General features: G+C 39.7%; 1 protein-coding gene across 7 annotated transcripts in view; it reads right to left on the bottom strand.

Annotated features, from left to right (window-relative positions):
• LOC135241925 (galanin receptor type 1-like) overlaps window positions 1-12069 on the bottom strand; it is a 28021-nt gene extending 15952 nt beyond the window's left edge. For 4 of the 7 annotated variants that reach the window (XR_010326168.1, XR_010326169.1, XM_064312712.1 and 1 more), the window contains exons 1-2: window positions 6845-7962; window positions 5116-5181 (exon numbers count right to left, since the gene is read on the bottom strand). Coding sequence is in view for 3 of the 7 variants with exons in the window: in XM_064312712.1 (XP_064168782.1) it covers window positions 5116-5181; window positions 6845-7507 (729 nt within the window). In the remaining 4 variants the exon portion in view is untranslated. Of the gene's footprint in view, window positions 1-5115; window positions 5182-6844; window positions 7964-11893 lie in introns of those variants that run through there. The other 3 variants (XR_010326170.1, XR_010326171.1, XM_064312714.1) reach the window with 2 other exon arrangements.
• Between the last annotated feature and the right edge of the window lie 948 nt (window positions 12070-13017).

Below are 13017 nucleotides of genomic sequence, written 5' to 3'. Positions count from 1 at the left end.
TCTCACGATGCAGTGTGCGACGGCCTCCAGGGAGAACTTTTATAAGATGTCTTCCTCGTTCTCCGACCTCCCCCTCTCAGCTATTGGTCCAAATATCACATGGTTGGTTATGTCACGGTAGAGATTTCAGAGGGCAGACTTCACATGCTAATGTATGGACAGCCAACGCCAATATCTCTTCTGTAGAGATGGGATTTCTGTGAGTTCCCGCATGTTTCATGAATGGTGCTACTCGTTTCAGCAAGTCAAAACGCCTAGCACACATTTGGAAATAAGAGAAGTGGACCTCCTCGTCTAAACTTCGCATTTGCCGAATGTACAGACAAAACTCTCCATTCTCCATCCTACTCTGATTTACAGGGCGAATGTACCATCTCCTTCGCCTTTTTTTCTTCTTTTGCACAGCTAGATAAACTTTAAGCTCTTCTCTCTGTCTCTGTCGCATTTGTGCTTCTATCACCGCCGCCATTGTTGTTTTGTGTTGTCATCTCGCATAGCCCTTCTCCTTATACATTGTGGTGGAAATTCTCTAGATCTCCAAGTTCGGTGAAAAGAGTCAAATAGACTTTCACACAGTATTCAGTTCAAATGTTTATTTGGCCAAATAGAAGAGTTCATACAGAGAAAAAACAGTTTCTGCGTGAAGGCTCTCTGAACACTAGAGATTCTTCTCTTTTATAAGCTTCTAACACTTCATAGGCGTGTCTCGCATAGTTCCCTGATTGCATGAAGCAATTAAGGGAGGGGTGAGAGGTACATTTGTAATGTTCCATTTACTGTTTCTTAAGCATAATTTTTCTATCACAACATCCATGGCGTAGCCACGAGACGGAGGTCTGGGCGAGATTCCAGCCCCGGTTAATAGCTTCCACGTAATTATTCGGCGCCCCCTAGTGGTGTGGAGTGACATTAAATGATGCGGTGTTCTCACTGAGTATACCGACAACGGTGTTCGTGGACATGTTCGCCGGTGGTTCTCAATCCTGAAGTTCTTTCTTCTTACTGAGTATACCGCCAGCTTCGTACATTTGCAGAAGCAGAAAATGGAAGGTACAGATGTGAAGAGATAACTGAACATTGTTTAGACACTCTTCGGGTTTCTGTTTTATCTGTCGAGTACTTTTACATCCTCTCTGTAAGAGCCACTCACAATGGTGGGTACTTTCAACTCGGGGGATTTTTTAAAAAGATGCGCGAGTAATCGGCAATCGGTCTGCTGAATACAGATGAAGGTTTCAGGCCAAAAAAAAAAAAAAAAACTGCACGCAAATGAGAGGGGATATCTTGACCGGAGGAGGATTCTTTTTTTAATAATCAATAATGAATACGATGCCTGTGTTGGTCTGATAAAATGAAAACTGTGATATAGATTGCGTCCTTGCTCCTCAAGCGTAGGTGGCACTCAACCCCCTGGGAAATGAACTGCTCAACTGAGCACAACTGAGACTGTACATAAATCTGTTAGCATTGCTATGCCTTTGCTATAAAAGGAGAGCCTTGCACAATGACTTCACGCTCGCCAGAAATGTCAGAAGCATAAACCCTTCAGAGGATGGGAAATAGATCAGAAACCCACTGCATTGTTTTTGAGATTTCAAGAGATGGCAGCCCATGCAGACTCACAACACTATTATTATAGTTATTTTTTAGCTTGGTTTCCAGAAACAGAACCCAGGGATGTGCTTTGATACATAAGTCACAACAACATTTTTGTAAACATCACCACTACGGGGAGATATCTGAAAGAGAAGCTTGACAAAAAAAATTTGACAGAAAAAATTACCAGATAAATATTTCTATTCAACGTATTGTCCTACAGAAATATAACATGGAAGCTTATATAAAAAGGCGATAGAGTCATCTTTTACTGTCATTTACAGGAAATTACTTTCAGGGTAAAGTGCAATGTTGCTTTAGTCTTAATGATCTTTGCAAATCTTTTCCCTGGAACTCACACCACAAAAGTACAAAATAATCAATCTTACAACAAAACTATTCAAAAATTGAACTGTATTTTGACTGCCAAAATGCAGGACACACCATAGTATCCATCTCTGCCTTCTCAGTGGACTGTTCTTGATGAAATTGCCAATTCACTTCCTAGATTGCCATTTTTTGTAGTTTATTCAGAGTCTGTAATCCATTTTGCCTTGCACCTGGAACCAATGCACGGACATCACGGTTGAGGAGTATGTGCTTTAAATCACACTGGACCCTAGTTGGTGTCTTTCCTTCACAATTCCATGCCAGCTACTGTTCCTACTGAAACATGAGCAGTCATCACTGAAGATTCCACACTCTAGCCAAATGTGCCCTTAACTGCCATACTTCTGTAAAAATCAGCAAACTCTCTTCCAGCTATGGTTTCCAAAATAATGATCAACTGGGAATGCTGGAATGGTATTTGCTTAATTATTGCAGGAACCACACCTTGGTGGAAGCACCTGCTTACAATACTTTGCACCTCTAATTTAGTCAATGTTATCTCCCAATTTTAAAAAATGTACACAGAATCCAATGTGGGGAAGAGTGTTAACCATAGTGCCTTTGAATCCCTCTTGAGGGCTCATCAATTAAATTTCACACCTCATGGCTACCTCCCATTCAATACACAACAGGACCAGACACCTGCGCAAAAAAGGTCATGTAAAAATCCTTCACAAAGCATTACAACACTTCATGAATAACATTGTTAATTCATTGGCTCTCAAGAAAATCCTTAGATTCTTATTCTATAGATTACCGCTTTGTTTAAATACAAGTTCCCAATGGATACGCGACATTTCTGATAAATGTCATGCCTGTTTTCAACCTATGAAGCTTTTAAATATATATATATTAATATTTTTAAATGACACTCAATACCCACGCTTTGCACATAACACGCATTACCAAAGTAGATGTTTCCAAAGCCATTGAATCATCGACCAGGCTGATTTCTCCTCCTGTCTCCCAAACAGTACACCGTGTGCAGTCTTTAGACTAAAAGGTTTTGACAAGATGATCAAAGCATCAACTCCAGTGGGATCTCCTATACATGGCTGTGTTTACATATATTTATCAGACTAATCACTGAGTCTGACAGATCAACAGCCTAAATATGTACAGGAATCTCAGAAATCTGAAGACATTGTGAAAGAAAAAAAACGTCTGCACTCTTGACACTGAGCTGCAAGGAAAACACCAACTACATTAATTAGAGAGAAGGAAAAACAATATTTTATATATTTATATTAATATTTTAACTTTCATTCTGAATTGGCCTGAATCGGCCTGGCACTTCTTATTTTACTTGCTTTGTTACTTGCTGGACTGACTAAACAACCTCGTATATACCGTATGACTCAGAATTCATATTCTAAATACACAAAATCTGCTGCTACGGCTGCTACAAATGCTGCTCCAGCCATTATTACAACAACCACCGCTAATATCACTACTTCCACTGGCTAGTAATGTTATAATCTTAATGGCTCTTATTAGCAGCACAATACAGTTGGGAATTCAGCTGAGACCTCGGACAGCACGCAGGACTGGCGTGTTTTCTGTTCCTGATGTGGTCTGTATTTGAAGGCCCTCATCCTGACCACTGCACCGAGGCTCTGTGCATGTCCCTGGCCCACTGACAGATAACTGCAAGGACATCTCTCAACCCGGCTCACAAGACCATGAACGTGTCCATGAACGTGTTTATGTTCCCATCGTGGCCCGACACCGTTTTGCTTATTCGAACCAGCTCTGTCTGACAGTGTCCTCAAATTTTAATGGATTAGATGTGGTCCGTGTGCAAAAGGCCAGAAATAAGGGACGCTGATGGTGTACAAGGGTCAGCAGCCAATGACGATGATCATAATGGTAATGCATACAATACACGTAATATGCACTGTGCCATTCTATTATCGCATTATTGTATGATCACTGATACAAGGTACAAACATTTATGAATTTTCATGAAGGCAATATAACAGAGCACGAGTGCCAAAGGATACTCTTTAGTGCAAGACCTAACCCTGATTACCTTTATTGTGGTTGGATCCTGTTCCGGGAGTACTTTTAATGCACAATTTCAAATGAACCGGAAAACAAACCCATTAAATTCAGCGGATATTTTAATGGGTCTGAAATATAGAGTAAATATTCATTTGTGCTCATGTTAAAGTCCATGTCTTATCCTGTATAAATGAATATTTCCTCACAGCAAAGCCTCTGAATTGAGGATTTAAGTCTGAAGGTTAGGAGTTTGTTGCTATAGCTACAGATGTCTGCCTCGTCATTATGCTGTAAAAGCAACTTCTCCTGAGCACATTAGGAGCCAATTTTACCTCATTATTATAATTACCAAACATTTCCAGGTAGGGTATCATATCCCTCCCAGAGGTTATGGACATGTTACTTTAGCAGTCTGGTAAAAGCACCATTATTTCTGCTCTTCTCCTTTTCGGGCGCTAACGGCAAACAAGCTACCTCTGTAGTCAAAGAGGTAACATCCACTCTCCCATCATTTCTGTTTCCCTAAATAAGGCAAGGAATTATTAACACTGCTGAGTGCCTCCGTGACGGTCTTTTAAACACAAGGGCTCAAATTAAATTAAAATTTCTTGGTTTTTGTTTATATTACGTGGCTTTTCATGTTGTATATTAAAAGGGTACTTCAGGCGAAAAAGCTGTGAGGTTTCCCCTCGGTGGATTGAACAAGCACCTAAACGTAAAAAATATTTTTTTTTTATTTGACACAGGTCCATCATTTCCAGTCAGTTATTTCCAAATTAAGCTGGAATTCCCTGATTCAGCAGGAATTACTTTTGTTTTACACTGACAACATATGTGAAAACACCAAAGACTGATGGAAAACACTTGCAGGAATATGCCTCCAAAGCATACAGTAAACTGGAACATCCACACCAGGCTCAGAGTGACTCAGTGATTCTAGCTTGCAGTGCTCTACTTCCTTTTTGAATTAAAAGGTTGCTAATTAGACACAGTAAATAAACAGGATGAAGACTAAGAAAGACTAAGGATTTTATTTTTAACCAATTTCAGAGTACAATTAGGGTATGGCTATTCCACAGTACAATTTCCAAGGGCACAATCTAGCCTCATACACCAGGGTCCTACCTTTTTCTTTGAGCGCTCAGACTTCTTGGACATGTTCTTGATTTTTTTATGGAGATGGAACAACACCTTAAAATAAAAGAAGATGTTATAAAACCTGTAAACGCATCACAATCATACATCCTCATAGAGGAAAAACAGAAGACTGTGCAGCGTAATATCGATTGACAAATGGAAACATCAGCTAACACAACAGTGCAGGAAAACAAAAGCTTGTTATTTTGTTAGTGCAGAACATACAATTCCTCATGTGTACATGACTAACTGTGATTTAATATCATTAGAACACATTTTTCATATTATGTAACACAACTATCAGTATGCCAGACTAGCAGAGCACCAAGACATCTTACACACATTTACCACAGCCTGTCAAAGGAAGAAATATCACTTCTCTATCTCCATGCAAATTAAACACAGAAAACTATTTTTAAAAATAAAAAAATGTGTATAATAAAACGCTTAAAGCATTTTGCTGAGCAAAAAGCAGCCTTTATTTGGTCTTTTAAAGGTTGGTGTGGGGTGCCAGCCTGGGACTGGACAAATGCAGAAAGTAAAGAAATACCACGCACCGAATATGGTCAAGAGGCATTTCACACGGTACCATTACAATAGTAAACACAGTACAGTACGAGTCACATCGAATATGACCGAGGAATTTCGCATATTAATATTGTATAGTAAACATGTGTAATCTGTCTAGGCTTTAAAATAAGTATAATGGTATAGGTATAATTATCATTATCCCACACAAATGCATCTTCACTTCTGGTATCTGAGTGATGCGAATAGAAGGTGACGGACAGAATTTAAAGAGCGGCCCAGTAATCCGCTCATCAAAATTACACACAGCAAATCACTGGTCTGGATAATGAGAACCGATTGCACATTGTTGCAAGTTTGAATTCTTATTAATATTATCTCCATTCTTTTATTGTCACGTACGATACATAATGGCAGAGACATTGTGCCCTTATTTCTTGCAATTTGTGAGGAATATTACTGCCTTCGTTGGTCCGCAGAAGGAGGTGGCATAAATAAATATAAAATATCAGATTAAACCATATATGAAAACTAAATTTTAAAAAAGTAATTATTTATTTTTAGTGGGATCGTGCCTTCATAATGTGCGTTTAAAAATAACAGGACACCTACTTATTAGGCATCTTATTGTTATCTGTACCAATATTAGTTAAAGTTATCTCACACATAAATTTGGCGGCGTACATATGCAAGTTCGGTCGGTTTAACCTCTCAATTTTCAGTAGAACTGGGCAGAAATCTCTCCACCACTTTTTTAATACATTTCCATTTCACATTCACTTGTGGGGTTGAAGTTGCGCGTAATTGATACCATAAAGCGCAAGGGTTATGTACAAATTCTTATCAGTAGTTGGCCACTCTTGCACTTTGATCGTGCTTTCTAATAGTACTTTGTTACGGTGGCTGCTCTTTGCGACAATAAGAGGGTACGAGACACCGTACTTTGGATGACAAGTCGTCCTATATGTCGACGAAATAATCCATTCTGAAGGAGTCACTATTTAAATTACGAGGCTGTTCGTAATTATCAACAATCTAAATGACTTAAAGATTCAAATGTCAACGTTCAAAACACCTACAGCTCACGGGGTGTTGTTTACAATTAACGCAACGGAGAACCAGGATCAAAGCACCCCACATACATTTCACCACCAACTAAACAATACAGATAAACGAAAAGTTTCCTTACCTTGGCATAGCAGCATGTAATCAAAACCAAAGGTAACAAATACCCAATTATCAAAATTGTCACTTTGTAGGTGTGTTTGGGAACTTTATTGGACCATTCCTCCCAGCAAAACGAGCTGTTAGGAGCTTCTGGGTGGCTGGTTAATGTCTGATGTTGGGCCACTGGAATTGCAAAGACAAATGACAGAATCCAAATAGTACAAATCCCAATGACCGCGTTCTTCTTATTGCGAATGCAATGGGACTTCTTTGAGTGCACTACAGCAATGTACCGGTCCACTGACATGGCCACGAGTGTGAAGATGCTCACAAGCATGCATACCATGACGAAGTAGTGCACAAATTTACAGAGAAAGGCGCCGAACACCCATTCGGGCAGGGAATAAATAGTTGCTTGGAATGGGACGCAAAAAAGGAGAAAGGACAAGTCCGCTATACTCAGGTTTAGTATAAAAGTGTTGGTCGTACTTCTGGAGCGCCTGGACTTGATCCTGCCAATTACAATCATCACCAGTGTGTTGCCTATGATACCCAAGAGAAATATAAATCCAAAAATGACAGGGACGATTACTACCTCCGGACCTCCATAACTCTCGGTGGTTGTCTGATTCATTTCCAGCAGGCTGTCAGCCCACATAAATGTATCGTTTCCAGACAGGCGCATGCTTTCACCCTACGTTACCATCCGTCACGCGTTAACAAATACATGCACTCTTATTTCTGTTGGAAAAAAGTAGCCATTCATTCCGGAGTCTGGCGTGTTTCTCATGTTTTTCTTGTAATCCCGGTCTTTTTCCCGATGTCGACAACTCCACAAGCTCCTTCTGCGAGGTTTGACCGAAAAACGCTCTCAATGAGCTCAAAAAGTTAACACGTAAATCCACACTGCGCTGCTCTAAAAGACTCAGACCGTTCCATCTCACAAGCCCCGGTTGTTCTTAAAGCGGTATCTGCGCAGTAGCATGATCGCATTATCCTCGAATGTAACATGGGTGGTTCAAAGACTACACTGAAGCGACAAGCAACGTGCCGATGACCTTTGCCACCATAAAGAGCTCAGTACATTGGAGGTTGAGGCGTGGGAGGAAAGCATTCATTCCTGCTGCGTTTTGTCCCAATAAAATAAACACCTAACGGTTTATCTGTACTGAATGACGACCTGTCATTTCTGTCACGATGCCAACCGACTGATTTACACGAAGAGCTGGTACTTGGTCGCTTTTTACCCATCAGCACTGCCACTATTCTGTCCCTGTTTGAATAGACAACAGTTTAAAATAGTACTAAATTATTGCGCGCTTTGCCTTGCTCCAGTGCCGCAAAATGTATGGTTGGTTGCACAGGGGCATGAAAAAGTATTTGCCCCCTTCCTGATTTCCTCTATTAGTTTCAGATCTTTTGACAAAATGTAATGATAAACGGAGTCTAAATAAAGACAAAAATACAAAAAGTAACTGCCCCCTTAAACTCAACTGGTTGCACCGCCTTTAACAAAAATACTGTAAGTATGTTCTTACTGTGATTTTACCTGAGCTGACTGGTACCTTGCATGGCAGCCTTTCACCGTTGGTGTGTGAGTGTGTGTGTGAATGGGTGAATGAGAGGCATCAATTGTAAAGCGCTTTGGATAAAAGCGCTATATAAATGCAGTCCATTTACATTTACCTGTGATTTTACCTGCCTGTACAGCACTTTGGTCAACATGGGTTGTATTTAAACGTGCTTTATAAATAAATTTGATTTGATTTGATCTGAAATGCTTCCCACTATTTGACATTAGCCTTTCACATTGCTCTGGAAGAATTTTAGCCCACTCTTCTTTGCAGAACTGCTTTAATTCAGAAAGGGCAGGAACTGCTCATTCCAGGTCCTGCCACAGTATCTTTATTGGGCTTAAAAGACTCGGGTGATCATCCAGGTGCATTTTTACTAATGTGAGACGAGCATGGGTGCGTCTCTTGGTTAGCAGTGGTTTTCTCGTTCTTATTGTGGAGTCATGAACACTGAACTTAGTGGAGGCTAGAAAGGCTTGCAGATCTTTGAATGTTCTTCTGGGATCTTTGATGACTTCCTGGATGAGATGTCACTGCGCCCTTTTTTTGAAAAAAGATGCGGTTTTATTTTTTTGGCCGATTTAGTTGGTTGAGTAACCAAGGGTGCAATTACTTTTTCATATGGGTGGTATGGGTGTTTAACTTTTTTCATTCAATAAATGAAATACTTATTTAAAATGTGTCCGTTTCATTTCAATGTCATCTTGTTTAAAGATCTGAAACCATTCATCATGACAAATATGCACTAATAGAGGAAATCAGGAAGGGGGGAAATACTTTCACAGCATCTCCCACTCAGGAACATTGTCAGCATCAAAGCAAATAGATTGGATTTGAATGTTAAAATCAAGGGAAGGATAGATTGATTAAATGCTTCCTTAAAAGGTCGTATGAAAGACAACGTAAAACACCAGAGGCTGCTGCATGTAGACTACATTTTCTGGCTCTCTATTCATTGCCTTGTGGACCAACATTAGTTACAGAATTGGAGTGTCAGGAAGAGGTTTATAAAACCATCAGAAAATATGTTCTTTACATTGCTTTCCCCCAGCCTCAAAAAACATGTTTTGTTGTCATTTATTCCACCGATGGAATCATATGCCCATCTAATAAGTTAAAAGCTCAACTCTCCAATCATATGACAACAGAATACCACTGATTTTGCAGTATCATAGACATACACAGGGGTGTCGTAGTGGGGGGGAAAGTGGGACTGACTACCCAGGGCCCGAATGGGGGGAGGGCCCTCGAAAAGCCTGGAATGATGCGTGAGAGACATGGATGAAGAGGGAAGGGGCCTACAGAGACTGCTTATGTATAGGGCCCAGAATTTTGTGCTACACCCCTGGACATACAGGACCCTTTTCATTGTAGACAGACAACTGGGGCATCAAGCAGAGTATTTACAAGCCCAGGTAAAATTAAAATTTGGTTCATGGGAGTGACTCAAACAAGCCTTGTTCTTTTGCTTTTTGTCGACGTAAGATCACCCGTTTTCACTGTCATTGCCTAAATGCTTAAACTGCTACAGTGTCAGACAGCCATTTTTGTAGAGTACTACTTAAATTATACAATTTAATGAAATGCAAACTTGAATTGGTTTTTAAAAATTCTTTTACCAGTGGTACACCGTGGAATGCACGTGAATGCAAGGCTTCTAGCCAGTCCAAAGAAAATAGAATTTAGAATGCAAAAGAACGTTTGACAGATTGTGATACCTTCAAAATATATGCACCACTGAATTCATTAAGTGATAAGGACACTGCATAATTTAGCAATGCCCGAGTTAGACTTTTCAAATATCCTTTCCAGTACTTTATCAGGAGGTGAAAAACTACTTTCAGTGTTTTCCCCCTGCATGGTGAAATCACTAATAACCAGTACTGTCTTATAGCGATAACACGTCCACTTTGGAAGGCATAATGTATAAACCCATCATTTTATAACGAGCGACACACACTGGCCCAGACCCAGGAATAATTACATTTTGCATTCATGCATCTTAAAACAAGGACAGCAGACCAGGAAATATCAACCCTGACACAAAAAAGGTCAATAGCATTTGGAACTCTGGAGCTCCTTCTCCTGCCATATCTTACTTGTGACAGGTACAGCAGATCCATAGGACAATCTAATCTAAAATCAATAAAAAAAAATCCCCCTTGGCTCTTCCTGTCTTCCCTGGCTACGCTTACATTCTGTATACATCTAATTGTTCAATCAATAACACAGAAAACAAGCAGAGCCAGGAAAGTGACAGTCGCATGCACAGGATCCTACTCGTGTCGTGGATTAAAGCAACAACTGAATCAGAATCAACTAAACGTAAAAGCAACCAACAAAAGAGGACAGAGGTGTCCCTCCCTCTCACTTATTTAAAACCTGTACAACTTAAGCAGAGTTTGTATGTATGTGTGTGTGTGTGTGAGGCTCAGCGTTCAGTTAGCACGCCTGATTAAGTCATTCGAGGAGCCGCGGGAGAAATTAGCTCCTGAAGTGACACAGCGCGCATCACAGACAATAAAAATGGCTTCTGCCAACACGCGAGAGTAAATCTGGAGCTTTCAACTTATTTGCATCAGCCCTGTATTTACAGAATTAGCTACGCTCTGAAGGCACAGCAGACGCTGCTGCGACCGGACAGCAATTTTGATTATGAAGCGGTACACATTTTTAAAACCCGTTCCCTTAGCCTCTTAGCCTCTGCTCTGAGAAATTCTTTGCATGAGTAAGACGATTTTGGGATAGCTGTCGTTCATAGCATCAGCCATAGCTTGGTCAAGCATCGATGGCATGAGACTTCACCATATGCAGATTTTTAGTTTCCCAAAAATACAAGACTGGACAAAAAGCAACAAACAAATACTAATGCATAATCTAAAGTAGTAATGTAATGTATAAGCTTGTGAGTATGTCTGAAAAAACACAGATTATGATTTACACTGCAGTTGCCTACAGAATCATGGTGACTTAATCACAGCCAGCAACTGATAGGCTGCTAGAATTCCATAAAGCCATTTAGCTACTTTTCCCATCAGAACAATGCATTATGAAGAGAGCCACATGTTTTCACTGATTCAGTTTTGCAAACGGTAATCCTGTTGTTAAAAACGTGAGGTCACTGACTGCAATTACCTTCTGATTTATTAGGTGAAGAGGGACCAATCACAAGGAGGTCTGTGTAAATGACTGTGACGATGTACAGGATTACAGAACTCTGAACTTCACAATCATTGTCACGTGTCATTTAGTACACACACATTTATATGCATACCCACATACAAAGACTGCGGGGGCAAAAAGGAGCATGGGGAACAGCAAATTTCAGCAAAGTTTAAACTACTGTTCATTGGCCACGCAGCTGAATTAATATTGTTACAGCCTAAAAGCCTTTGTGACCTTAACGTAAGAAATGTTGTAGAAAAACCGAGTCTAAAGAAAAATGCTAAATTGCAACCAAAAAATAAAAATAATTTTTAAAAAAAAGGAATACTCACAGTGAAATAACAGGGTGGAAAACCCCCCAAGAGGGAAGTACAGACCTCCCCACTATGGAAAGGCAGAGTTAAATTATCCCCACTTCAACAAACAGTTCAAAATAAAAAGCTATTTATATTAATAATAATATTTAAAGAAAAAAAAACCTCTCAATGTTCCACAAACAAAACCACAGCTAGAAAGCAGGCTGCAAAAACACATGCAGCTCGAGGAGAGGAGGAGTGAATATTTATAGGCTTTAGAAGGCCAAGCAAGGACTGTTCTCAATTAGCACAGGTGGAGGTGTTTTTCTGATTAGTGTAAGTGTGGGTGGCTTCCGTTTGGCACAGGAGAAAGGGAAAAGATACCTACGGACATTTCAGGAGGGGGGGGAAAAGCTCTCCTAACTTTCTTTTTTTTCCCATTTCTGTCCCCCATGGAATGGTCTGTATAATAATAATAATAATAATAATACTAATAATAATAATAATAATAACAACAATAATAATAATAATAACAATAATAATAATACGAATAATTATAATAATAATAATAATAATAACAGTAGTAGTAGTAGTAGTTTCTTTAACCAAATTTCAATGATTTCCTTTCTCACAATGTTGGATATGCAGCTGTTCGGCATGAAGTGTGGTTTACAGCCAATAGGACACTGTGGAAGCCAACCTTGCATTACGCACAGCACAGACAGTGTTTAAAATGAATCACATTTAAAATTAATTGAATGGGTGCACATTAAAGTGCTAAAATGTTACGCATCCTTTAAAAGAGGGCACATTCTTGTCGTGATGTCATTTCTGAGGCTAAAGTTTAATGCACAATGTGTTGAATATTACAGAAATCACTGAGGATAAAAGACCAGAGGGAAACTCTAGAAACGCTTACCGTGCACTACATGATTTATGCTGTGATTTTGCTGTCGCAGACATAGTTTCAAAATTGCAATTACTGCATCTATAGCTTCATCAGGGGCCTGAAACACCAGTGATTTAGAATAATTTAATGAAAGGGAACTAACAGAGACGGAAAAAGTCCAAGGGTCAGAAAATAAAAGTCCTGCCAAGTCCTGTTTCTTCCACCCATGATTTCACCAATTAGTTTTACCTCCTGGCTAAATAATTGTGCT

The sequence above is a fragment of the Anguilla rostrata genome, chromosome 16 (genome assembly GCF_018555375.3).
Source record: "Anguilla rostrata isolate EN2019 chromosome 16, ASM1855537v3, whole genome shotgun sequence".
Classification (NCBI taxonomy): domain Eukaryota; kingdom Metazoa; phylum Chordata; class Actinopteri; order Anguilliformes; family Anguillidae; genus Anguilla; species Anguilla rostrata.
This window is presented reverse-complemented; position numbering and strand designations above follow the sequence as displayed.